The sequence below is a fragment of the Gopherus evgoodei genome, chromosome 1 (assembly GCF_007399415.2).
Source record: "Gopherus evgoodei ecotype Sinaloan lineage chromosome 1, rGopEvg1_v1.p, whole genome shotgun sequence".
In the NCBI taxonomy this organism is placed as follows: Eukaryota; Metazoa; Chordata; order Testudines; family Testudinidae; genus Gopherus; species Gopherus evgoodei.
The window spans coordinates 209683591-209711126 of record NC_044322.1 but is presented as its reverse complement, the minus strand read 5'-3'; the positions used below and the strand labels follow the sequence as shown (position 1 = coordinate 209711126).

The window sequence follows — 27536 nt, the reverse complement described above, 5'->3', positions numbered from 1 at the left end:
CTTGGTTATCCCATGTAATGACCTGTTTGATAGCTCGCAGTGGGTAGGTCCCTGCCTGATGGGATCTTTTTGTTTTGTCCCTTGCAGGACTACAGCAGCCAAAACCATCCCTGTCTGAAATCCTCACTCCTGACCTCAAGGGCTTAAAATTGGGTGTGAACTGGACTTTTTTTAAGGTGCCTGTTGTCTCTTCTCTTTATGGTGCACTGTGTCAGCTGTTGGAATTCCTTCAATGCAGCTGTCCCCTCCTCTAGCCTGCCAGCTGAGGATTGATCGCAGACGTCTTTCTCCTCGCTGCCCTTAGCACTACAACCTGGTCGGAAACTTCACAACGAAAATCTTTTTTGAGGGAAAACCATGGTTCTGTTGAAATTGAAATTTTCCAGAAGAAAACATTGATTAGAATGAAACTTTGTACTTTTCTGAAGCAGTGACGTTTTCTTCTAGAAAATTTCAAACAGTTTAGTTTAAAATACCTTGGTGAAATGGAAATATCACATTAGGAAAGGGAGGTATTTCGATTTGCATTGATGCTTCTGAATTGACATTTGTGAGAACTCCTCTTCATTCTGTGAAAAACTTCAGTATTTCAACTTTTCACCCCAATTCGGGACGCAAACAAGTCTTGAAATATCAGGATTTCTCACAGAATGGAAATTCCATTTTCCAGCCAGCTCTACCCTGCGTCCACTGCCTGTCTCCTGAAGACTGTGCTGGGGTCGCATTCCTTCCACCCAAGCCAGCCGAAGGGGGGTTGTCGGCTACTGGGTTGGATGCTGCAAGGGAGGGTTCATGTGCTGTTTTAGCTGTGCCATGGCTCTGTTTTCCTCCTTCTCCAGAGCAGCAAACACAGGGCTGTGTGGTCTTGGAGCTGGGGCCCTAAAAATAGCCACGGTGTGAGAGGTGTTGGTTTTATGCCCAAGGCTGTGTTTCAAGGAGGAGAGGAGCGTGTAGCCTTTAATTTGGTGCTCAGGATGGTGGGGAGGCCGATGTTGGGTTCAGCCTGGGGGAAGAGGGGATGACAATTGAAAAGGCCTTCAGTTAGTTAATTTATTTTTCTGTCTTGTCCTTCAGGCTTGTGATGCAGAAATTTTGGCAGTCTGCCAAAAAGGTAGAGTAAGCATTTCTCTGTTTCTGATGTCTGCTCCCCCATGGCCCCATAAAAAGCTGCGGTAAAGGCTCCAGAGGCTCCAGCCTGTGGGAGGCTGCAGCCTTGTCACTTTGGAGAAATGTGTTGAGTCTGTCGGGGGGCAGCTGACCGTAACTCAAACTGTAGTTGGTTCTCTTGGCTCTCACCTGAGTGGTGCTTTCCTCTGCGTAGCTCGTGTTTGAGTTCTGGAATTGTAACCTTGGCTAACCTAGCTCCCACTGGCTGGCTGCGTGACCGCAGTGGCCATGGTGCCCTGAATAACCCTGATCTTGCTGGAGTTTTAAAGCTAAGTGGGTTTGGGCTTGTTTAGTTCAAGTGGGAGCCTTGCCCACTCCCCCATCTTTGAACCTGGCTTTCTAGGCTTGTTCCTTTGCTGTTGGATAACCCAGCCTGTGCGCCATCATATTTACAATATAATCGTGCAGACTTGTCTTCTGAAAGCCTTTCTGGGTTTGCCTTGTCTGCTAGCCTAGTGTTAGTGCTTCGTTGGGTGGGAGATGTGGGTATGAATCCTGCTCCCGTCAACCCACTATTTGGGGCTCCCTTGATTACAGCCAAATCAGATGTGCTGCAGGGATACTAGCCGGGGGGGAGGGGGGGTTAGTCTTGTCAGATCTTGTAAATTCAGCAAGGATGGACCGTGTCACTACTTGGAGGAGAGCCCTCACAGGGGCCTGTGTCTTGTGTCATCCACGCATCAGAGTTGAGCTGCTGCCCCATCTCCTCTGGAGTTTTTGTTGCTGTTCTGAGTACATGTATCCTGTCTGTTCCCAACTCCTGTGACCGGGGTGAGCTGGAGCCGGTTCGCAGGAACTGGTTGTGAAGTTTAGAAGCGGTTTTAGAACCGCTTGTTACCTGGCTTCCCTGAGAGGGAAGTTTTGATGGGCTCTAGCTGGGAAGGTGTAATTCCTCCTCCCGCTGCGCAGCAGGAGCCATGTGGGCTGCCTCCTGGCCCTGCTGCTGCTCCTCCTTGGGGCTACTGCTGCTGCCTGGTGGGTTCCCGGCTGTGTCATGCTGCTCGTGCTGCTCCCAGCCACTCTACCCGTGTGAGTACCTGCACCCCTGCCTGCAGCCATCCCCCTGTGTGCACCACCTGCCCGCATCCAGCCCCTGTTACAGCCAGCCCATGTCACACTCCCTGCCTCCAGCTGGCCCTGCCCCACACCCCTGTCTGCAGCCAGCCCCATGTCCACTGGTGCCCTGCAGTTCTCAGGGCAGTAACCCTGCACACCTTCAATGGGGGGAGGGGGCGGGGAGCAGCTGGGACCCACACATGTGCACACCCTAGGGTGACCAGACAGCAAGTGTGAAAAATTGGGACGGGGGTGAGGGGTAATAGGAGCCTAGATAAGAGAGAGACCCAAAAATTGACTGTCCCAATAAAATTGGGACATCTGGTCACCCTACCACACCCCAAGGGAGTGGCGCTGACCCACACTTGTGAAATGGAGCTCATTTCTAGTTCTGGCCCATCTTTTTAAAAAGAACTTTAGGTAGGGTTAACATACATCTGTATTTTCCTGGAGATGTCAGGCTTTTAGGTTCTTAAATCGCTGTCTGGGCAAAATTCCTCTCTTGAAAATACGGACGTATGGTAACCTTATTGGTACAAAAAATACATACTGTGGCACATCCCTTAAATCAGAAATTTTTATAGGGAACCGGTTGTTAAGATTTTAGCAGCTCATCACTGCCTATGACTACTGTGTATATATAAATATTACTGTAGTGTCTCCCTGTGAATTTTTAATTCCAATTCCCCCTTGCAGTCCTCAGGGCCCCCCTCTGCCTCACAGCCGGCATTCAGCACTTGGATGCCAAGATCACAGACTCCTTAAAAATGCCAGAGAGTTTTTGCTTAATTAAATGCAACATCAAGGTTGAGTTTTAGCTACCCAGAAATCAGGAAGTTCAGAGCTGTTTCCCACAGCAGTTTTAAGCCTGCTCCCTTGTGTGTAGCCTCATGATGTCTTTCGCTGTCAGACATTAGGGGCAGATTGTCAGTATGTTAATTAAAATGCACACTGTGATGTGGTCTGAATGCAAGAGAGACACAAACTCCACCTACGCTACTACAGATTGGAAAGCTGATCAGATGTTTTAATAATATTCAGCTCTTGTATAGCATTGTACAAACACAGATTCATATTTGAATGTGTGCATGCCAGTAGGTGGGTAAATCGCCTTATTCTCATTTTACAGATGGCAAAATGGAGGCTCACATGGGTTGAGTGAATTGTCATGGTTCTGTAGTGAGTCTGCGGAGGTCAGGGACAGAGTTCTTGAGTCTAGACTCCTCATTCCATGTCTCTAACCAACAGACATGCAACCACTTAGTGCCCCCTCAATTTTCAGCAACTTGTTGATTTTTGTCTTTGACTTTCATTTCACATTGTTCATTCTGAATGTTCCTTGGATGAGAGCCTCAGACTAGTAACATTGGTAGCGACCACACTAGTCTAGCATTGTTCATGTCAGCACATCTGGAAGCATTTTGCTAAGTCAAGGAAGCATTGTTATGCCCTTTTTACAGAAGGGTAACTGAGCTGCAAGCAACTTACCCACAATGTAATAAGCCAGTGGCAGAGTTGAGAGCAGACCATGAGTCCTCACCCCTGGGTCCGCTCTGTCGTGTGGGTAGCTGTGATCTAGTGAACAAAAGCCCTGCAGTTTTTTCTATAACTAGATGCGGCCAGGTGTGGTGTTGCCCATGCGCTGTGTGATCCTATGAGCAAAGAGCCTGTTGCCACATGGTTGTGGGACCCCCTGCCTCATGTGAGATTAAGTCTCAGACATCTCATTATAGCCTTCTGAACACAAGAAATAGCACATTCCTTTTGCTCCTCCTGCTTCGTGCTCAGCTGTAGAGCACCTGCAGGCTTTAGGTGCCTCTGTGATGGATGTGCCCCTGCCAGAGATGGAGGAGGTGCGGGTGGCGCATGTGATCTGTATTCTCAGCGAGATGATGGATTTCCTGCAGCCTGACTTCAACACCCACTTCCAGCAAATGGTAAGGGGCAGATGCATGGATTGTTAGCATCAGCCTTACTTGTGTAGCAGTGACTGACACAGATGGCTTGACACATGAGTGGATAGGCTCATGGTGTATGGGACCTGGTGCTTTTTCAGCCTTTGCCCCAAGCGGGAGTGGAAACCAGCTGGAGTGCGCAGCCCTCACCCAAAGTTCCTTTGTGTTTCAGAATTTGGAGACACGGCTCAACCTTACTCTGGCTTCCCAGTTCACAGCTCTGGATTATATTAAGGTGAGGAGCGTGCTGTGGAAGAGAGAGAGGAGGCAGACAAAGAAGGCTTCTCCCAGCCTGGCGAGGTTGTAGGGAGGAGACAGCGCACTTGGAAGCTCTCTGCACCCAGGTAGAGAGCCATGGAGAGACGTTACCCAGCAGTGCTGCCCTCTGCCTGTGAACCGATGTAAGATTGGAGGGGCCCAGAAGGGGAGGAATCATTTGGTCTCATGCTCTTACTCTGATTCTGATCAGTGAGTCTGTGGTGGTGCTGGCTCTTTATCAGGGAAGGAGGCTGTGACCCCCAGTGATGGGGATAGGCACCACTAGAGGACTCTGTACGTTCTGTAAATTAGTGTCTTCTTGGTACATCCCACTTTTGCGCTGATACCATCTCTTTCTCTTTGCAGGCAAATCGGCAGAGGACTCGGAGCATGAGCTTTCTGCAAGAGATCTTCACCAGCGTGAACTGTATCCTCACCCCAGGTCTCTGCTCTGTGGGCTGAGCATGGGATTTACTGTGGCTTGGAGTGAGACTCTTGGCGTAAATGTGCACATATGCATGATGCACTTGGCTTCCAGGGTTAATGCTTAATCCATTTGAACTTGCAAAATTATACCTTTTATAACTGCTGTGAGTCAAACGTCCTTCCTATGCTCTGCCCCAGCTCTAAAGAAGTGTGACTTTAAAATTGCTCCTCTATGTTCCCCAGGCCTGATCCGTGTATGTTTCACACTCAGAACTGCTCATTGTGCTGACTAAAAAATAGGAATTGTAACACTCCTGTTAACTGAGCTGTGCTGGCTCTGCCGGTCTACAAGGGAGGGAGTGGGAATCTGTTCTCTGCTGTGCATCATCAAGAAAATCCTTTTCTGGTTGGATAGTTGTTGTTCCTGATGATGATGCACAAACCAAAAAGAACTTGGCTTGACTCCAGGGATGAGTTAGAGCAAACGTGTGCCTTAAAGGAGGCATAAGGGGGCTGAATTGTCCCTGCAGGAGATGATGATTGTTGATTGCCTATTTCTCTCATGCAGCCACCGCTTGCACTGCCCCAAGAATCCAGGACTCTGACCTCTTGACGGGGAACAACGATGTTCTAACAACACTAAAGAGCATGAGGTGAGAGCGGTGCTGTTTGCGCTGAGCAGTAAAATGTGTTTATGGTCCGGCTGAATGGAGAACGCTGGAGATGCTCACAGCTCTTTCGTCCCAGCCTCTGCCACCTGAGCACTGGCTATTGAGCAAGAGAGATCACAGCTGCTCCAGTTTCTGCCTCTCCACATGGAAATGACTTCACTACTGTCCAACAGTGAGAGTGCAGGTGACTTTCCCCACTCTCTTGCAGATACATGCAGCTTGGAAACTTCACAGGCATCCCGGGTCTGGTGGTGCCAGTCGGGTATACGGCCACTGGGCTTCCCATCAGCTTTCAGGTAAACACTTACCCCCTTGCTAATGCTAGTGTGAGAACTGCCCAGACCACACTGCTCTGCAGGTAGAAGGGTGTCTAGTGCTGGGTCCCCATAGCCAGCTTATGAAGGAGGTGGAATTTGATGCTAAAAAGTGTGTAAGCTTCTGCTCTTCCTTGTCAACAGACCTAATACAGAACTATGTATCCCCGGGTCACCAGGAGAATATGAGCCCAGGGGCCAACGGAAAACACTGGATCCCCTTCACTACCCTCATGTCCTCCTCAATTGTTCTCCTGGGGTCTGTCCCTCTTCCATTCCTGTTACTTTCTCTCCCTTTGCTCTCTTGTTCCCACCTTCATTGCTCCCTTTACTTGTCTCTAGCGCACTGGGGTGCCCAACTTTTCCTATTGTGCCCCCCATTACCAGTAATGGATCTGTCCATGCTCCCCCTCCTTTACTGCACAGTCCGCCCAGCAGAGGTGGTTGGGCTGAAGGCGGGGATGGGGGAGGAGCTATGGCTAGAGGTGGAGCTGGCCTGGGGGCAGAGAGTGAATAAGGGCAGAGCTGGGCTGGGAGCGGAACAGGGGGCGGAGTCCAGCTGTGGCTGGGGGCAGAGGGGAGCTGCGTGGCGCTGCTTTGCCACCACCATGGAGGCTGGCCTGGGCCCCACCACGTGGCCCCCAAACGTTCCTCTCACCCCACAGTTTAGGGACAACTGTTCTAGCACCTTCCCCACTGAAAGGAGTGACAGGTGTCCGGGGATATATATTGGGGGGAGGGCCTTCTAAAACTTGACAAGGAAGGGTGGCCCATTTATTAGGGCTCTAGCCTAGGACTTGGAAGACCAGGGTTTAATTCCCTGCTGTGCCACAGACTTCCCGTGTGACCATGGCAAGGTCCTTTAGCCTCTCGACACCTCAGGTCCCCATCTGTGGTGTTGGTGTTAATAGCACCACCCTAGCTCCCAGGGGTGTCAGGAGGATAAATATATTACAGAATGTGAGGTGCTCAAGTACTGCAGTGATGGGGGCTGCATAAGTACCTTTGATAGATGCATTTGTGGCCATGCTCCCAAGAGACCTGCTGTGGAGCGAGGTGGGAAAAGACAGGGACAGGAGGGAGCAGAGATAGTTGTGAGCGAACAGAAACCTTTAGTCTCGGCATGAAGCTGTACAGAGTTTGCCCCCCGATTCCACACGCTAGGGATTTGCCTTAGCAGAGCCGGGAGCAGCTCTGCATATTATTTACAGCACACGCCTGTCCTCTGAGTGGCCTGGGGGACGTCCAAAACTTGCAGGTAACCAGTTGTTGGGAGAACCAGCAATGCTGTTAACTAACGTAGGGCTAGCTGGGAGACACTCTGCACACTTGGGTAAGTAGGGATTTTGGGATCAAGGGAATTTGAATAACTGGAATTATGCTGCGCTATTATTTATACTGGGGTGGAACCTCAGAGCCCCCGTTAGGAACTAGGACCCCATTGTACAGCACCCTGCACAAACACTGAACAGAACAATGGTCCCTGCCTTAAAGAGCTGACTGTCCTGCACTGGAGGGCACCTGAAACCGCTTGGACCAGTGTCCCTTGGCATTAGCATGGGGATCTGCAGACAGATCATCTTTTCAACTGATTCTGCTCAAAACAAGAAACTGCTGGAAGCTACAGCATCACAGTCAATGGCAGCCCGCTGCTTTGGCTGGCTGGATATCTGTGACTATAGGCCCCCCTTCTCTCCCTGCCCCCCCCCCCAAAGAAAACAAAGACCCACAACCCATCACAGTGCTTGTGGGAGGAGGAGGAAGCTAGGGTTTGGTATCCAGTGGGGAGCCATTCCAAGGCAGTGGCGGGAGGACGTGCCGCGGGCTGTAGATGGCATCGGCTAGCTGGTATTCAGCGCCGTTAGCCTAGTGAGGTGGCAGCGTCCACTGGGGTTCTCAGCCAGGGCTGCAGTCTAATCCCTGCCCCACGTTAACAGCCGGCTTTTACCCTGTGGTGGTTCTTCATGTTGCAGTAGTTAGTGTTTCCTCCCTCTAAGTTGCTTCCATCCCCCACTGCTCCTTAGCTCCTTGCCCATCTAAACCTGTTCCTGTCCAACCTCCCTGAACCCTATGCCAGTGGCCTCCTGTGCATTGTGAAGGTGCTGCTTCCATTCTGAGGATGGGCAGGCACATGGAGGACAGACCAGAGAGAGGGCTGGTTCCTGGTATGGAGTTGGCAGCACCCAGGCAAGACTAGCTGCAAGGAGTTCCTACCTGACCCTATGTCCTATCCACAGGCTCTCGCTCTTTCAGGGGCCTCGCACCAGAAGCACACACCTGACTCACCAGCCAGAGCATCATCCCTAGTACCCCAGTCACAGTCCCATCTGCCTCAAGCACAGGTTGAATTCCTGACCTGCTCTCCACTGCTTGGTCCTCAGGGGCTTCAGAGCCTCTCACGTGCAGGGGTGTGAGAATTCCTGCATCCCAAGGGAGGCCAGAAGCATGGGGCAGCTAGGAAGATGACATGGTGCACAGAAACGGGGGCTAGGGAAGGGACAGTCTTTGGGAGGGAGCTGGATGGGGCCCTGTAATTTTTACTTCCAGTAGACCTGCAACACTGAGGGCCAGCCTGGCAGCCACAAGCCTATTTCCTCCAGGGACCACCTAGTTTCTCAGGAAGCCAGTCATCCCCCAAGAGAGGGCAGCGGTCCCTGTCTGTTCCAGCCTGTCCTCCCCAGAAAGCTCTCCCACCTTGCTGGATTTCAGTGCCCCTATTTCTCTCCCTAAATGTCCCTGGTGGTGGTAGCCTTTCAGTGTTGGGCCTGGTGATTCACAGGTGCCATCCAGCTGGGTGCTAGATTCAAGGGTGGCTTCAGCATGATCCTGACCCCGTTGCTTAGAGGGTTACAAGATCATTCATTGTATCTGTGCTATTCCTGCTGGTGAAGCCACCGCTCAGAGCTTTCTTACCAAGCGGTGCCCTAAAGCCCTGCGGGTGACAGTGCCTCTATCTTCCACTTGCAGGTCATGGCAAAGTGGTGGGACGAGGCTGTTCTTTTCCGGGTTGGCCTGAAGCTGGAGGAGTTCCGCGACATGACCAGGAAGCCAGCCATTTATTACGATGTCCTCGCATGACGGGAGTCCCAGAAAGGAGATGCTGTGATTGTTCCGGTCTGATCCGACTGAGCATTATTGGGGAAAGGAGTTACTGCTTTTAACATGGATCTCAACAAGGGGTGGTGGCAGCAGCACCGCTGTTTACATAGTGGAATAGTGGTTTGTTCTAGGATATTTATTCCCATCCAGGGTCAATGCTGCCCTCAGGTGCAGGGGCTGTAAAAGGATAGCAGTCTATGCATGGATGTGGGGCTAATGGGTGGGTGCAGAAACACACTTTATTTTTGTAGTTAGGTTCAGTTCGAGGTGTTACATGAATAGGACCAGACAGGGATACTCTCAAACAACTGCCTATACGTGGGCTGTGCTAGTAAAAATCAGCTATGGGTGCTCAGCTCCCCCAGCCTTCCATGGGAGGTGGGAGGACATCCCTGGCACAATGCAGCCTATGGTCCTCAAGTAAATCCTTTTGCCCTAATTACACTCTAGAAAAGGGGAATGAAACACTGCATGTTCCTGGGTGTTGTTTTTTTCTGTTTTGTTTGGGCAGGGGAGACAGTATCCCTGCTGCAACAGGAGAGTGTTTCCAATCAGGATAATTTAATAGGATCTGACTGCTCCTGCAGCCAAGTAGATGGTGCATATAAAATGTTGTCATAGGACCAGTCTCTCTTGCAGTGTATATGATAACTAGAGAAACTAAACAAAACTCCGCAGGAACATAGGAAAACAAAGTCTTTTAAAGCTGCTTTTAGATTTCTCCTTCCCCTCCTCTGCTGGCACCATAACTTGGCATTTTTTGTTAGTGTGGGTTTTCCCTGTGAAACTGGGGAAACGTTATGAATGGAGCCCTTCATAGAGCTTGAGGGTGGGGTGCACAGAACAGCAGCAGACCAACAAGCATGTCTAACTGCAGCACAGCAGTAGATAAGAGAAGGGATATAATGACCCAGCCCTTATGACCTAACAGCCAGCACCTCCTGCTAAGACATTTGCTGGAGGAGCTGTCTAAGCACTGAAAGGGGGACTAAACTGTGGACCAAGGAGAGGGCAGCTGTCCCTACCTAGGAGGGATTTTTACTGGTCCACTCTCTTACGCATCCAAAAAGCACACGGGGTGAACCCTGTTTACCACAGCCAGTCCCTGCTCTTCTTTCCCTGAAGAGGCCAGGCCTGGCTAAAGATCACAGCCTATAGGAAAACTTCCTGCCTTTAAGCTCTTATAGGCACCTTCCTCTACCCCCCTGTGATTGCTTCAGGCTTCTGCCTGCCCTTTCCTGCCCTAGTGCATTCTGCTTAGTCACTTTATCAGAGCAAGAAAAGGCCTAGCACTAAACCTGAGTAGGTGGTAGGGCTTCCAGGTGAGAGACTAGAGACAAGACAAGGCTTCTTACCTGTCCTCTTTAGTAACACACCTGACACAGATGCACTTAACAGGGAAGCTCCTGGATTCATTCAATATATTCTTCCTGCTACACCCTCACTTCCAGAAGGTTTTAAATATAAAGTTGGCGCAGAAGCTGCTGCTGTGCCAGAGTGGGACAAGAGCCAAACCCCCATTTCTCTGACTAGGAAATGGTGGAGCTTTCACTGCAGGAAGCAAAGGGAAGTTGGTTTTTTACACCCCTGTCAATCCATTTTCATTTTTTAAATGGACCTGACCTTACATTAAGGATTAAGACTGCTTGTTTCATGGCATTCAAATGGAAAAGCACCACACTGGACCCTACTGTCTCATCTACCTTCAGTTCCTGCTGGGAAACATCAGCAGCCACTGCTGATTGCTAGCATCATTGGCAATTAGAGTGAAACTGCTGGAGGTCTTAATGTTTTTCAGTTCCTTTCTACTGTAACTACATAGCTAAGCAATGAGAACTAGGCTCTGGTATCTTCCTCTGAAGAGCAACAGCCTTATGACTGATAGATAAATACTTTCTCCACTGTAACCTTAATTCTAGTTTGGTACATTTCTGTGGAGGGGCTACAAGTGTCTGTGTATTGCCTAAAGACACTGGGATGGTTATGGATGATGTATTTTCACTCAAATAAACAAGTTCTCTCTTTCTCCAAGTCTGCTCTTTGTAGGTGACTGAGGGTCTCTATTTGCAGCGGTGACCTCAAAAGGTTGCTGTGAAGAGGGCCAGGGGGTACTAGAAATGTATTTGCTCTGATTCAAATTCATGTAAAGTGTGTCCTGATACCCCAGTGATGAGAACCTTCTACTAGCCATGTTATAAACTGCCAGCAGCAACTTGGGGTGGGGGAGGACCCTAAACTGCTTCTGGTTCACTCCAGTGCCATTGGAGTGCAAGACCTGGTTTGAGTTTGGCCCATTCTCTAAACCAGGGGAACTCCTCTTCTGGTCTGAAGAGATGACTCAACCTCTTCTAGGTGGAGGGGATCACATCCCCTTAGCCTCTGGAAGAAAATCAATGTGCTGGGTGTCTCCCAGCTAGCCCTATGTTAGTTAACAGCATTTCTGACTGAGGGCTAGATCCACAAAATGATTTAGATGCCTAACTGCCACTTTAGGTACTTAAAATCCAAAATTTAGATCCTCAAAACCCTCACTCAGCTACCTCCTAATCTTGTAGGTGCCCACATTCCCCAGCATCTAAAAATCTGTGGCTGAGCATGTGCACAGCATCCTCAGGCCAGGAACCAGAGCCCCAGGAGGATCCTCAAACCAGGCATTACCGCACCTGGCTTGATTGCATGGCCTGAAATGGTGGGTGGTCAGGAACAGGGACTTGGGCCTCCTGTCTCCCAGAGGAGTGCTCTAACTTACTGATAGGCTTGGGAGGATTAGACTTTTATTGCTAAATGTCAATTTCACCAACACACACAGACTGATGGAAAAAATACTTCCAGTGATAACTGTAATTTACAGATAGGCAAAATAAGAAAAACCTCTTGAACTTGGAGTTTGAAGGTTATTTACTCTTATTTTGACAGGTGCTGTTGACAATTTGTGTGAACAGCTAAAGTTTCAACTTTCTGAATCAACAGCAACTTATTAAATAATTGTCTGACATTCCCTTCATTTTGCACAACTCTGAAAATGTAAATAGGAAAAAAATGCTTAAAAACAAACATCACTCTTATCCAGTGAAATTGTAAAAAGAAAAATCCAATGCTGCCAAGCCTACTTGCTAAGCACTGGAGTCGCTCAGTCTCTGGCCTTAATGGCCATTCCATTATTTGTACAAAGTGGGGTGGCATCACCAGGGAGCATAGCAAGAGCCCTACAGCATAATATGCCAGAACTCAGGGCATTCTTGTGAGAGATATAAGTTCAAATCCCTGCTCCCCATTTGGCAAAGAGAGAGCCTGAACCTGGGTCTCCCATATCCCTTTTGAGTGCTCTTACCCAGGGCTAAGATGGCACCACTATCACTGGTTTTTGTGATGAGCTAGACACCGAACTAAAGGAGAAGGGTCATGATGAGAGGGAGGTGCTCATGTCCCTTTTTGATAGCTCCTGCTTCACCTTGCTGCCTCTCATGGATCCCATTCTTGGGCACCTGACGCAGGGCTGTGGATTCTACTAGGCACCTGAGCACCTGTTAGGCAGTGCAATGCTGAATTTAAGTTCCTTTGTGGATTTAGTCCTAGCTTCTGTGCTAAGCCCTGGCACAGACCTTGAACTGCTAGAGCAGCAAAATGCTTTTCCTCACTCTGTCATCAGAGGTGCATGCATGTCCCAGAGCAGTATGTGCCTGTGCGAAAAGCTCTTGGTACTAAGCTGTCAGAGGAAATCCTCTGGAAACCCCCTGGTTTTAGTTCCCTTTGTTGATTAGTCTCCACCACGGAGTTTGTTCACACTTCCATGGTAGGAGGCAAGTTCTCTACCTTGTAACAGACTCCTCCTGCCCCCCAAGAGAGGGCCTGAGACACAGTGGCAGTGCAATTGTGTGAGCAAAGCAGACACAGTGACCACACACACAAGCCTGTTGCTTCACATAACTGTATGTATGGATATAGATATACGGTATATACACACTGATTTTAGAGAGAGATATATATAAAATAACACCTTGTTTATAAAGTGACATTAATTGCCACTTGCCCCCTTCCCACCCCACAAAACCATAGTATACAAAATATAAAATATCTTAAATATTTATAAACAGCGCAAGAAAAAAATAGAACTGTACGAAAATAGTTTCTCTGACATTCCCTCCCACCCCCACCCCTTGGAGCATTTGGCAGGTTAATGTGCCTTGAGTCCATAGCTGTTGAGGGGGTAAGAGTAGGCCCTGCCCAATACTATCCGGTCCCGAAGGAGCTTAAATAAGACATAGTAGTTGCAGAAGAGGATGAGGGCCATGGAGAGGGTGTGGTTCCACTTCTCTGAGCGCAGCAGGGAGTACAGCTGGTAGCAGACGACGCTGCCTTCGATGAGGATAAGCAGGTTGAGCAGCCGTAATGGACGGTGAAAGAGGAACTGCAGGGGGGAAAAAAAGGATCTGCATGTTTGTGGTTTGCTCTGGTAAAGAAGCTGACAGAGTATTTTTGTAGCAGTTTTAAGGCCTTGGGCATTGGGGTAAATACTCTGTAATGTCCAGATCAGCTGCTACCCGGTAGCCAAGAAAAATGCTCTGGCAATCTGGATTCCCTGCTTTGTAATGCGTTACTGTGCCAGGCAGCAATGCTACAGCGATGCTGGAGAATGGCTATGGCATATACTGCTGCTGTGGACTTGAAAGTGCTTTCAAGTGCGCTGAGCGCTGTGAGTAGAAAGCAGCTCTGCCTAGAACCAGCAGAAGGAGATCACCCAGGGCTGAAATCCCTTCCCCTTCCAAGCCTGACTGACAGGAGAGTTCGCTCTGTGTGGCTCATTCAATCGTTGGCCTTTTTTGGCTGTGACTGCCAATAAGAGTGCCCATTTGGGACACAGCCACTTCACCCCTAGAAGCTGAACTGAGATTCACCCGTGTGTTAAACACAGGCCTCAAACAGGTGCATGCTAACCTAGGTGCACACTGCAACAGACAATACGGGCTCCATCTCTCCCTCCCCCTCTGCTGAACTGCCAGACCCTCAAAGTACCAGAGCAACTTTTTGAATTTCAATTCTTTTGCCATTTTCAGCTGTCAGGGCAGCAGCAGCTGGCACCAGGCCACATCTAGAATTAAACATCTGCAAAATTACAGGGGCCATATATTTAAAACAAAACTACTTGAACCGAGAGAAAAGAAAATAAAGGGGACCTGTAATTAGGAAAGAAAGCCAGGCCTTCTGGGGACTCCAACTAAAAGCAATCCAACCACCTTAAATCTTGTTCTTCGCTAGTCACTAACCTGCAGTTGTTTCAGTAAGAGGTTTAGCACCAAGAGTGCAACAGATCTATGAAGTATTGTTTATGGCTGAAGTGGAGCTCTGTATCTAGTGCCAGTCTGCAGTGCACACTAGAAAACTTTAGAGGGCCCTGAGGGAAAGAGCTTTAAATTAAGAAAAGGGTGGGACCAGGCCCTGGCTTTGCTGGATTAGAGAATCCAGTTTATTCCTACTGCCAGTCTTTCAATTCAGTCTCATCTCAACCTGTGCTGCTGCCGCAGTGCTCAACCCCCCCTCCCACTCCTGATGTGTCATTCTGGGAGAAGAGATACTTGCATAAAAGCGGGCGTGGGAGACATCTGAAGGCACTGCTACATTGTAAGGCCCTACTGCCTTGTACAGGCATCGACTGTGTCGCACCAGCACACCCTGTGGCCAGATCGTACTTTCTGACCAGCTGAGGAGAAAAAGAAAGAGACGTGCCATTAGCCTAAAGGAGGCAGCGGGTGGAGATGGTTGGGGAAACGGGGGGCAGGAGAGGGGTGAGTGTGTTACCTAGATCAGCTCAAGAGCTCATGTCTCATGAGAGAATTTCAGTGCACTTGCCAAAAGCAGGCGAGTATCATTATTCCTTTCAGGGAAACAGAGACATGGAGTGGTGACAAGGTCACAGAGGGAGATTAAGCTGAAGTCAGGAATAAGTCAGAGCCCCATTAATAAGGATAAGATGTCACAGAGGTCATGGATTTTGTGACTTCCAGAGACCTCCATGACATTTTCCACCTCAGCCCTGGGGCAGCAGGGCCAGAGCTCCCAGCCTTCAGGGGACCCCCACTAGCTCCCAGTCCCCGACCCTGCAGCTCCAAGCCATTGCAGGCAGCAGGGGGACCCTGGATCCCCGAGCAAGCAGGTGCTGGACTGCCCCACAGCAGAGCTTGGGCTCTCATCCTCCTCCCCAGAATTCAGTCATTCCCTGTCAGCCCTCCCCTCCCCACACACATTATTTTTAATAAAAGTCAGACAGGTTATGGGCTTCCATGAATGTATTGCCCACATCCTGTCTGCGACTTCTTCTAAAACGTGACAAAATCTTAACCTTACCCATTACCACAAGGCCCAAATGGCTCCCACCACAAGAACCAAGAGCACTTTGTCTTAGTGTCAGTGAGGCTGTTAGGAAAACATCCCACCACCCAGTGTGAACTAACCGCTCCAGGTGGTTGCAAGAGCATGAGAGAGAGTCCATGGGGAACAAGAGCCAGCGCTGTCAGGGCACTGCCACAAGGAAGCTGACAGTACTCAGGGGTTGGCAGTGCTGGTCTTGGCAGCACAGACAGAGCAGAACAGCCATGACCTTTCCATCTACTACTAGGAAGAACAGAGAAGCTTCCTCACTGAAAATCCAGCAGGCAAAGAACAGATGCTTAGAATGCCCTTGTTTAATGGGGAGAGCGCACTGACCCCTCCCAGCCTGCACTTACATGTGCTGTGGGGCGTTGCTGTATGAGCCATGTTCTAGCTTCTGCCACTTGCCCAGGTGGGAGGCCGATCTGTGCAGCCGGTCGCAGTACTTGGGGGGCAGCAGCTGTGTGGTGAGCATAACGAAGGCGTTGATCCACACCATGATGAGGTGCTCGCAGGACCAGCGCATGTCATAGTACTGGGTGCTCTGCAAGAGACCGGATGGGAAGTTAGCGCCACTGGCACGTCACAGCAGAGAGCACAGGGGGGTGCTGTGTGCAACCAGCAGACCAACTCCAGACTTCACAGGCATGCACTGCCTGGCCAGTGAGTTCGGAGACACCTCAGAGTTCCTTCTCCTGGGCCTAGAGGTAGGGGATGATACAGCCAGAGATGTACTGTGCATCTCCTCCCCCAGCAGCTGATACCAGAAGGGTAGCTGAGCCATGGAGTGTACATGGACCAGGGTCACGCCGTGGATTGTGGAGTCCTTTCCCTTCATTGCAGCAGATTAATGATCAGAGAATCTTAAAAAGCTCCTGTCACACAACAATGGACAACAGAAACTGGGTTGGCTGTGGAAGTCTCCGATTTCTTAGTTAATAGACAGGAGCCTGGCACAATTTAGAGAACACCACACAGCCTGGGCACCAACACTTCAGACATTTGGTTCAGGTCCAGACTTCCCTGCTGGCCCTGTTCTACAACAGGCCAAACCAAAACCCCCGATCTGAACACGCACACCCTAACCTTTGGCAAAATTTGGGAGGTGAACATGGCAGCTGGTGCCCACTTGTGGCACGACCACAGTTATCTGTCAGTCTGGGGAAGAGAATGGGGGTTAGTAAACGGGGAGGGGACCAGGTGCATCACGTGTATGGCAATACCTATCCGCCAACCAGGAGCGGTACTAGTGCATTCCAGATGCAGCCACACTCCACCATCCAGGCTGCCAAAGGGGAGACAGAGAAAAGGGGATTAACCAGAAATCTGGCACATCAACGATGTCGTGCAAAACTGAGGAGGCAGCGGTGATGGGGGGAAATGGGGGAGAAAGCACCGGAGATGGACAACAGCTACCTTCACGAAGCACAGTGGCAGGAAGGCCACGTAGTAGGCACTGAAGAGGGAGTTGAAGAGAACCTCCTTGATCCTGCGGTTGAAGTCCGCTTTTAGGCACTCCACCTCATTGCGGATGAGGTCTGGGGAGAGGGGGCAACTGTGGGTTGGGATGGTCATAGGGTTATTGAACTGTTCTTTCAGGGACTCCCACAGGAGGGAGAGGAAGTCTTTGGGTTTCACCAGGCTGCCAATGCCCGACGTCCCGTCATCCACCATCTGATCCTGCACCATGTAGCTGCAGTCGGTTGGGAGGGGCTGCGCTCTGCTGTCTTGGTGGAAGCAGCACAGGGGAACGTAGACACCAAACCTGTGGGAAAGGAGGGTAAGATGGCTGCTGTCCACACGCGAGACCAAATGCCATCACTGAGCAGACACAAACATGCTCCAGGGAGAAAGTCCATGGAAGCCAGCACTGTCTGGTACTCAGAGCCCAATGGTCTCCTCCCTTCTCCCTGTAAGGTACAGAGCCTCTGCGTGGCACAGAGTTCTCTCTCTAAAATTCTTGGCTAGGAGACCCGTGAGCCCACCCACAGGTTTCAGAGGTTTAATAAACCCACTTATTACTAACAGTACATCCATAACTTCTCTCCATGGGTCCAGGGCTAATGGCTCCCCTCTCCTTCAGACACGCCCCCCTCCACACACACACACATTCCTACTCAACTGGGGCTCAGAAGCCAGGAGCTCCTCTATCCACACACCCCTCCAACATGGGTCAGAGGTCAGCAGCTCTTCTCCGTACAGCATTCCCAACACGGCTGCGGCCACCCATCTCCAACCTCCACCAGGGCTCATGGCCCCATCCTCTCCCCAAGGTAAGAGCAATACTCACGGGTAGCCCAAGAAGAGGAGGTTGAGCACAGAATGGGTGCAGAAGAGATTGACCAGAGTCCAAAGTACCAAACTGCACAGCATGAGCACCAGGCACGCCATAATCAGTGCCTTGTAGTGAATCACTGACGTTGCGCCCACCTGAGAGGCCTGCAAATTCAAAACCCAGAAGAAGGAATTACCTAGTGCCATGGTATGTCTGTGTGGCAGGCACTTGAGGGGAAGAAAGAAGGTCAGCAGGATTCCAGAAGGAGGTGGAGTGACTGCTGCCCTCTTCCCCAGGAACAGAGATCCCTTTACTTCAGTGATGGTGAGGGGTGTTGGAAGGTAGCTCTTATATCCCATTCTTTGGGACAATCTAAAATATTAGTGACTATTTAGAGCTCAGCCTGAACCCACTGCAAGTGACAGGCCAGCACAATCCTGCAGCCCGCAGCCTCCTGCAGCTCCCATTGGCCAGGAACGACGAACCACAGCCACTGGGAGTTGCAGGGGGCCGTGCCTGCGGACGGTCAACGTAAACAAAATGTCTCGGGGCCCGCCAGTGAATTACCTTGATGGGCCACTTGCTGGAGGCTGATGATCCCTGTGCTAGGTTATTCCTACAATAGGACCTTCTAAAGTTGAACTGCAAAGTAGGAAACAAATATTCTGTTAGCCCCTTATTGCTTCATGATGATGAGACACATGTTGCGTCTTGAACACTCTCTCCCCCTACTCCCGCAAATTTACAGGCTGCAGTCTCGCACAGAGAAGATAAAGTTGCAATAAAGGAATTATTTGTGGTCTCCAAAGAAGTCAGGGCAGATTATATTAAGAAAAATTTCTTAAGAGTCAGCAATTGAGCAGGCCATATCAGAGATGCCTCAACAAGGGGTTTCAAGGCCCATCATCATAGAAATCCAAGAACGGTCTAGGGGAGGCATTACTGAGGACGATATCGTAAGTGGAAATGACAGAACTCAGAGACAGAGAAGAGCTTTTGAGGTCCTACTTAATCCAGTTATCTGCTGAGCAGGGCAGGATTGCTCCCTACCGTATGTGCTCCAGTGCTCTGTCTATTCCAGCTTTAACTATCCCAGTGGCTAGAGCCTCCAGCACTTGTCTATTCACTTGTAAAACTGTTGGCGGCCCAAGTGATCTTTCCCAGCCCAAACTTGGACCACTGCTGCCCTCAAATAGACAGACACAATTCTCAGTGAAATCAAGGAATGTTGTGCTCCTGGGAGGCTTATGAAAAGCAACCAGGGCTGAAGAAGAGCAGGTCTACCAGCTACGCACGTTTCCTATTTCACTAACTTCTCAGCCTTTATTTTATACCCAACTCGGAGTTAGCCAAGAGGTTGAACTCGCTCGAATCTCTGACATTTCCCTTGTCTGGAAATCTCCTATTTTCCCCTCTAGAACATCATCAGAATTTAGCCTTGGTTAAACAACCTATTCTCTCCTTCACTGCCTCCTGACTCAACTATTGAAATCCCCTTCGCTGCTCCTCCCAAATGCCTGCAGCCAGACGACTCCCACAGAGGAAGTGAGACCATTTCATCTCCTTCCAGTTCTCAAAGAGAGAACAAAAAGACCAGGATGCTCCTGAATGCTACAGGGCAGGTGGGAGCTAGGGAGCAGAGCACAGCCCAGAGGTAAAGGGGGAGTTCCATCGGTACCATCAAAGCAGCGCGCTCAGCCCGTCACACCCATAATGAGGTGTTGGACATTTGAACTGTTCTTCCCCACACATGAATTTACTCAGCTCACTAAAGACCTCTCTACGACCAGTATCTAGAAGTGGTAGAGGAAGCAACTGCAGAATGTTACCTCGGAGATGAGGGCCCACACCAGCCTCCGCGCCAGCATCACCGTGATGAATGCCGCCAGGTGGTAATCAATGAGGTGAAAATTCTAAAGGAGGAAAAAGGAAAAGGTTTTCACCAGGAGAAGGCACCAGTGAAACCTACCTGGCGGGGGTGGGGCTGCTCGGCTTGCTGGAGGAGGAGAACCAAGAGCTTGATGAGCAAGCATCAAGTTTGCCAGCTGTGGGGGAAGAGAAGCTAGCAAATTCATCATTCTGGAGTCCCCTGGGGAGTGAGGAAGCAAGACAGTCACCATACACAGGTCCTGCCTCCCCTTAACAACTACAGCTTAGAAAGGAAACCCTGAGCCAAAGACAGATTTATAGTCAGTAGCATCTTGAGGAGCACTGCGCACAAATTCTCTTGGAAAGGTAAGATTACCAACCAGAAACAGGGTTCCCAAAATGCCGTTCCCAGAATTCCGCAAGGCAGCCTGCCTTGTTCTTTAGGCAGCAATATGGGCTATGGAGACAACAAGTTCCAGCAGGCAATAGTCCAGCTTGATTTGAGAACTGTCATCTCCACAGGCCATAGCTCTGTATTAAAGTTAACAGCAGCTGCAGTAGTATCAAATAAGATACAGTTTTGGGGCTTCTTGGAAACTGCCAATACAGCTGTCGAATGGGCTAAGCCTGGGTACCATTGAACTTGGTGTCTGGCACCTGGAAGTTCCTTGAGTGAATGAGAACATTTGACTTCTGATAGAGGCAGAGATGAGATAACTGAGGTAGATTTCATGAGAAGGTGTAAGACAAAACATTCTTTTTTCACAGAGAAGAGTGATCAGGCCTGTACTGTAGCTGAATTTCAAACAAACAGCGAAATAATTTCATTGCCAATAATGTTTATAGGTACGAATACTGAGAAGTCAAATCAAAATCTCATGCTTCAAAGAAGGATTACCACCCACTCCATGTGCAGTACTGCTTAACTGCATTCTGAGGAGGTTTCTCCTCCTTGGAAGCATCAGGAAAAAGCTACTACCCAAAGGCAGGATGCTCAGCTTGCTGGGCCAACCCAGTCTGACTCAATAGGGCAATGTTGATGCTTAAGGCCTGCATTAAACTCAGTAGAGATCCTCAGCTGTTGTATATCAGTGTATCCGTCTCCTGTATCTATTCTTAACTCCGCTGCTGATTTGCTCTGTGACTCTCATGGAAATTCCAGCTATCTTCTTCAATTGGTTTCTGTTGGCCTCAGTTGCTTTTGACTACAGGAATAGCCACCCTACAAGCCAGGAGTCTAACAGACCCTTTGCTCCATCGCAAAACCAAGGTGAGTACTCGAACTGGTAAATATCAGATCAACATTTTCATCTACAATTTCCGCTAAGGGATCTTGCAGGTCACCTCTATAACCCTACCAGATTGGTGGATTGTGGGGCTTCTTTTGCTCACTTATGTCAAATGCTCAGCGATCTCTGGATTGAAGGAGCCATGAGGAGAAGCTATGTAATGAGGAGACATGGGCTCTCTGAGGATGGGTGAGACACTCTGTACCTCAGGGGAACACCCCGCACCCCCAAGTTCATCCTTATAATATGATTGTGCGGTATTCAATGCAAAGTTTGTTATGTCGAGTGTCTTCAGAAGGCTCATGATACACTGAGCATTGTGGTTGTAGTAATGTTATAGGTTGTAATTTCACGTATATAGTTATAAGGCTGAAAATGTGTCCTCATGGCTTAAAACAAGCCCAGGCAAAACTCTCCAGGAGCAAAGGGGCAGTTCACACCTCATCAGCCCATGCATGTTCCAGTGAGCCCAGCCTCACTGGAACAATGTACACTGGCCTAGGCAGCAACAAAGGATCTGCTGGACTCTTGAGTGTAGTCACCCCCCTTCTCTTGGTCAGTTTGGGACTGCAATGAGGTGGAGGGGAGGGGGACCCAAGAGGGAAGAAACAACATGATAAAAGGGAGAGACATTTGCCATGCTCTCTCTCTTCCACCTCCATCTACTGACTCCCTCACCAAGCGACTGAAGCTCTGATCAAAGTAGAGAGCCTGGCTGAAGGCCAACCAGCCAGTCTGTGATGAAAAGCATCTAAATTTGTAAGGGCACTGAAAGTGTTAAAATCAGCTTAGAATGCGTTTTACTCTTATTTCATTTGACCAAATCCAACTTCCTGTGCTTTGACTTATAATCACTTAAAATCTCTCTTTTGTAGTTAATAAGTTGTTGTTTATTCTACCTGAAGCAGTGTATTTGATTTGAAGCATGTCAGAGACTCCCCTGGGGATAACAAGCCTGGTACATATCAATTTCTTTATTAAATTGACGAACTCATATAAGCTTACAGCATCCAGTAGGCATAACTGGACACTGCAAGACGGAGGTTCCCAGGGTTGTGTCTGGGACCAAAGATATTGGCTAGTGTCATTCGGCTGCACAATCCAAGCAGCAGCTGGCCAAAACTGCTCACTCATGTAGCTGGGAGCAGCTTACATGCTAGAGGCTGTGAGTGAACAGCCAGGGAGTGGGGATTCTCTCAGCAGAGCAGGGTAAGGCTGGCTCCCAGAGTTGAGGATTGGTGTGACCTAGCAGATTACCAGTCCAGAAAACACCAGAGGGAACATCACAATGGGGAACTCACCAGAGAGGTGCAGGAGGCAGGGTGATTGTAGGGATACCACCAGACAGTCTTGTAGATATTGATGTACTGAATAAAGAGGGCCACTAGCAGGTAGATGAAGAAGAGGAATTCAAAGAGAAGGCTGCCGTCCAGTGGCAAGTCAGGGATCCGGCAGTGACGCACAGGCTCTGGGGTGATCAAGGCCGTTATGGGAGGTGCTGAGAGGCTGATTGCACTACCATTCCTGAAACAGACAGATGCCATTAACTGTAGGGTCAGCATCCTGCACTGCCTCCCTAAGGTTTCAGGGTCATTACTGAATGGTGCAGGGGCATGGGACTAAGGAAAGCAGAACCTTGCTGACCAGAGTTTGCATCATTCACACATCTAGCACAGGACACATAGATGCTCCCTACTCATCTTAACACAGTCGACACCCTTCCATAAATGCCCCAACTTCTCCAGGAGGTCAGAATTATTATAACCATTTCACAGAGGAGGACTAAGACATTAGGAAGAGAAGTTACTTCCCAACCTCATACCCTAGTGGCAGCACATCTCCCCTTACACACACTTCTGCTCTAGCTTTCCTCCCACCCCACAGCACATGGGGAATTACACCTATGCTGTGACACATTGCAGTGATTCCCCAGTAACATTGCAGAGAACAGAGCGGAACAGGCTAGGATTGCTCAGTTCTAGGATTCATGGCCCCAAATCTTGCTGCTGGGGAAACAGATGGGAATTGTGCCTTCCTAGTCTCTATCACTGTCCTTTCCAGTAACACAGGGGGAATGCTATGCTTGTGAACAGGGACACAATTCTCCCATTGGGACAGATATTAAAATGTAAAACAGAGAGGAGATGTACAGGGAAATGGGTCAGTCAGCGGCACAGCCAGGGAGACAATCTAGGAATTCCCTTCTAACCACCAGACCACACGTCTTCGGAGAGCCAAGAATAGAATGCAAGAGTCCTGGGTCCCAGCTTGTGCTCTAACCACTAGACCTACTCCCTCCCAGTGCCACTGAAAAGAACTCAAGGTTCTGGTCAGCCAATCTGCTGCTTCAGCCATTGGGAAAGACTGCTTCACAGAGCTTAGAACAGAACCCAGGATTCCTGGTTTTCAGGCTTCTGCTCTAACCATTAGAAAACACTGCCTCACTGTATCATAGTGTGTCTTGCTGGTCATACTGTCTTGTCCCACCTGTTTCTCAGACCAGTGCCGTTGCCACAGCTCCCGCCAACCAAAGTCTGGAGAGAAGGCAAAGCTGAACGGCTTAGCTGCTGCCGACTGGGTCCCCTCCTTCCACCGGGCATGACAAGGAACCGATCCACTTCCAGTGCCTCCAGCAGGCTCTGCCCTGAGAACCAGACAACAACCCCAAAGCCTTCCCAGCTCTGCAGGGGAGAAGGGGGGGAGAAAGGGGAGAGAGAACAGTGGTATTAATTAAGATGAAAACTTCCAGTGATACACCTCAAAGTTGAGACCGGGTCAACCCATCCACATTTATTTCCACAGAAACTTCTGGAAAACCTGGGACTCCTACCAATACTCTGGGGCCACTGACCCTTTAAAACAATCTTAGGTTCCTTGTCTGCCTGAATAAATAGGATGGAACAGTGCTTACAGATAAACATTCAGACATATTAGAACTAAGCCTTTAAGAAGTGATTGTGTAAATGAATAGTATAACCTTCTGTAGTATAACCTTGTGTAAATGAATAGTATAACCTTCTGCTGGCTGAGAAGCTGGACAGATGATCTCTAGTCACTAAGCAAAGAAGAATTATGTGCTCTAGTGTAACAGCTAGAATGAAATGAACGTCTCTTTGCTTCAATGTAAGAAATTGTGAAAGATGTGCTGCTCTTAATAATTTTCTAAAACAATTTACAGTTGGAAAACAGTTTTTGAAGTTGGTGGATAGTGAGGCTCTGTGTACAATGGACTTTAAACAGTGTCAGCTATTGACTAGTCTACAGCTAGTTTTAGCAAAACAGCATCTCACTCTACACTGGAAAAGAAAACCATATTACTGCATTGCTAGCAAGAGTCATGTTAAAACATGGTTCTAACTAAAACGGTTTGATTTCCAGAACAGATAGGGTCATAAGGTAGAAGATATATATGTGTGTGAACATGTCAAGTGTATCGTGAGGTAGGAAACCAAAGTCCAATGGTATTAACCCGAGAGAGATGTGAATGTCTTACAATCACTCTCCATACTTTATAAAAGCAAACTTTAATGCATGTCAACTTATTAATTTCTTTAAACTGAAAACGAGCATGTGTTTACTTTTTTTTTAAAAATTGATCCATAGAGACTGTGCAGCTCAGATTAACAGTACAAAGCTGGATCTTCCGGAGCAGCCGTCAAAGATTCCATGATTATTGTTTTTAAAATATATCTATGACTTAGCCTTACAGGATTTTAGTGGGATTTGATGGTTAACAGACAAATTAAGTGACAGCTGTAATTTGGAGCCTCAGTCCTGCAAGTCACTCCACGTTGGCCAACTTTCCAGGATCACGGCCTTGAAGGTGAAACCCAGACTAAAAGCACACTGACCTGTTTGTAAGTTTCTAAAAAAGCATACCTTCCAAAAAGTTAGAGCAAGAACTGAGCCTGAATCAAAGCCCTGCATCCGAACACCCCAAACTTCTAGGCAAATTTGGATCTGCTTTTAAAATTTGCATATGGCCCCATCTCTAATTATAAGCCAATTATCACCTCCTTTAAAATCCTAAGTAGTCATAGCTGGCAGAGATGCCAAGAAGTATGTTGAGCGAGTCATATCACTGCCATCATGGACACAGCTTATGGGAGAGCCATTCTACCCTAAACACGTCCTCAAAGAACATCCATTTTGTACTAAAGTGTTTTATGCATAGTCTCCAGCTGAAGGCCAATTTACATAAAGTTTCAAGAAGATCAGTTGAGCTGTTTTTGAGATGACTGTTTTGCAGGTGCCCCTGTAAAAGTGGCCTGAAAATGGGGGGAAATGGACTAAAGACCTCCCCCCTTTTTTAACCTGTTTATGTTTTCTTTGATTACCTGCTCCATTATCTTCCCTGGCACAGAAGTTAAACTAACTGGTCTGTAGTTTCCTGGGTTGTTTTTAATTTCCCTTTTTATAGATGGGCACTATATTTGCCCCCTTCCAGTCTTCTGGAATCTCCCCCGTCTCCCATGATTTCCCAAAGATAATAGCTAGAGGCTCAGATACCTCCTCTATTAACTCCTTGAGTATTCTAGGATGCATTTCATCAGGCCCTGGTGACTTGCAGGCATCTAACTTTTCTAAGTGATTTTTTACTTGCTCTTTCCTTATTTCTCTTCTAAACCTACCCTCTTCCCGTAAGCATTCACTATACTAGACATTCCTTCAGACTTCTCAGTGAAGACCGAAACAAAGAAGTCATTAAGCATCTCTGCCATTTCCAAGTCTCCCGTTACTGTTACCCCCTCCTCACTGAGCAGTGGGCCTACCCTGTCCTTAGTCTTCCTCTTGCTTCTAATGTATTGATAAAAAGTCTTCTTGTTTCCCTTTATTCCCATAGCTAGTTTGAGTTCATTTTGTGCCTTTGCTTTTCTAATCTTGCCTCTGCATTCCTGTGTTATTTGCCTATATTCATCCTTCGTGATCTGACCTAGTTTCCATTTTTTATATAACGCCTTTTTATTTTGTAGGTCACGCAAGATCTCAAGGGTAAGCCAAGGTGGTCTTTTGCCACATTTTCTATCTTTCCTAACCATCGGAATAACTTGCTTTTGGGCCCTTAATAGCGTCCCTTTGAAAAACTGCCAACTTTCCTCAGTTGTTTTTCCCCTCAGTTTTAATTCCCATGGGACCTTGCCTATCAGCTCTCTGAGCTTACCAAAATCTGCCTTCCTGAAATCCATTGTCTCTATTCTGCTGTACTCCTTTCTACCCTTCCTTAGAATTGCAAATTCTATGATTTCATGATCACTTTCACCCAAGCTTCCTTCTACTTTTAAATTCTCAACAAGTTCCTCCCTATTTGTTAAAATCAAGTCTAGAACAGCTTCCCCCCAGTAGCTTTTTCAGCTTTCTGAAATAAAAAGTTGTCTGCAATGCAGTCCAGGAACTTATTGGATAGTCTGTGCCCCGCGGTGTTATTTTCCCAACATATATCCGGATAGTTGAAGTCCCCCATCACCACCAAATCTTGGGCTTTGGATGATTTTGTTAGTTGACAGGTTAGGTAAGGCAAATCACTAATAAAGGAGTTCTGTGCAATTGATGTATTGGCCGTGTAGGGGACTTCCCATTGGCCACTTTCAGTCATGAGCATCTGTACAATAGCAAACCTGCATATACCCTACAGAAGGGGCAATATATACTGTAGAACTCACTTGAAGCTTCCTGAGACTTCTTATAAACTCATAGAGGGAAGGATGGAAGACTCAAACATTAAACGGACAACTTTAAAAGGTATTTTAAGCAAAACAAGATTAATTTATAAACTGGGAAAACTATTAATCTAATTCTCCCTAAAGGAATGCTTATGGTAGAGGGCATAATATCCAGGGGCCTGTAGTTTAACTATAGGCATTAAAGGGGCACTTACAAAAATTCTTTCCCCGTGTTATCCATTGCACAGTCAATAATTCATAAAAGAATTTAACAAATCTTATTTTTGTCTAGCAATTTTATGGAGTCTGTTTACTTATTAGCTTGCACACTGAAATCAGAGTGGCCACTTTCATCTTCTGGTTTTAGGCCTTAGCACAGATGCTGGAGGGTTTCCATTGTTAAATAAGAGTGTATATAAAAACCCCTTTCAATTAAATTAAATACATATTCTACTCACAATAGGTTTTTTAAAATCTGCCTTTCTAATCCCTATACACACATACAGGGCTAAACTCTGATCTCTGTTATTCAAGATTTACATGGATATAACTCTATTGATTTCAGTGAAGTCAGTCTCAAAGTACCCTGGTGTAAGTAAGAGCAAAATTTGCACACCACCCACCTTTTTAACACACACAAACCGGCCAGATTCACCCCGGTTTAACTCCAGGGAAGTCAACGCAGCTACAACAGAAATGAATTTGGACTGAAAACTACATTTTGGGCCTTAAAGCCAGTGTTCCTTTAAGAAAAACAGTATCTTTAATGTTTTTAATGATTTCATTTAAGGTATGGTTCAACTCTGAAAAGCAACTGTCTAACTGCCCATAATCTCTTATTCCAACGCACCTGACCAGTATGTGTATCAAGCTGCTCATCTGAAACAAAAATAAGTATGTTCTTCTCTTTACTTGTTACCTCTGCAGTGCCAGCACAACTACTGGAGAGTGAGCTGGAGGCTATTCTGGCTTGTGCACCACCAGCAGAATTTGTTTCTCAGAATTATTCCAAATGCACAGCCAAAACCTTCTTTCAGTTGCAGCTCTGAAACCCAAGGCAAAATGTGTTGCACTGAAGGCAGTATTTGTTATTCACAGGCTTTGTTGCTGGTGATGAGGTACAAGCTGAAA

At 48.0% G+C, this 27536-nt stretch overlaps 2 protein-coding genes across 6 annotated transcripts in view; one reads left to right on the top strand and one right to left on the bottom strand.

Moving 5' to 3' along the window:
- Positions 1-10977, top strand: part of LOC115635249 (fatty acid amide hydrolase-like) — a 42027-nt gene extending 31050 nt beyond the window's left edge. Inside the window, exons 13-20 of the mRNA XM_030533661.1 lie at positions 88-176; positions 1075-1111; positions 4012-4160; positions 4351-4413; positions 4803-4878; positions 5431-5515; positions 5742-5829; positions 8815-10977. Coding sequence (XP_030389521.1) covers positions 88-176; positions 1075-1111; positions 4012-4160; positions 4351-4413; positions 4803-4878; positions 5431-5515; positions 5742-5829; positions 8815-8925 — 698 coding nt within the window. The 3' untranslated portion in view covers positions 8926-10977. The remainder of the gene's footprint in view (positions 1-87; positions 177-1074; positions 1112-4011; positions 4161-4350; positions 4414-4802; positions 4879-5430; positions 5516-5741; positions 5830-8814) is intronic.
- A 1883-nt stretch (positions 10978-12860) lies between these two features.
- The window catches only part of TMEM39A (transmembrane protein 39A), a 29415-nt gene continuing 14739 nt past the window's right edge, over positions 12861-27536 (bottom strand). For 3 of the 5 annotated variants that reach the window (XM_030533673.1, XM_030533698.1, XM_030533692.1), the window contains 9 exons: positions 23233-23426; positions 22047-22269; positions 19417-19500; positions 18155-18229; positions 17603-17751; positions 16729-17077; positions 15669-15856; positions 14524-14644; positions 12861-13354 (listed from right to left, as the gene is read on the bottom strand). In XM_030533673.1, coding sequence (XP_030389533.1) covers positions 13121-13354; positions 14524-14644; positions 15669-15856; positions 16729-17077; positions 17603-17751; positions 18155-18229; positions 19417-19500; positions 22047-22269; positions 23233-23426 — 1617 coding nt within the window. In that variant the 3' untranslated portion in view covers positions 12861-13120. Of the gene's footprint in view, positions 13355-14523; positions 14645-14742; positions 14819-15668; positions 15857-16728; positions 17078-17602; positions 17752-18154; positions 18230-19416; positions 19501-22046; positions 22270-23232; positions 23427-27536 lie in introns of those variants that run through there. The other 2 variants (XM_030533708.1, XM_030533682.1) reach the window with 2 other exon arrangements.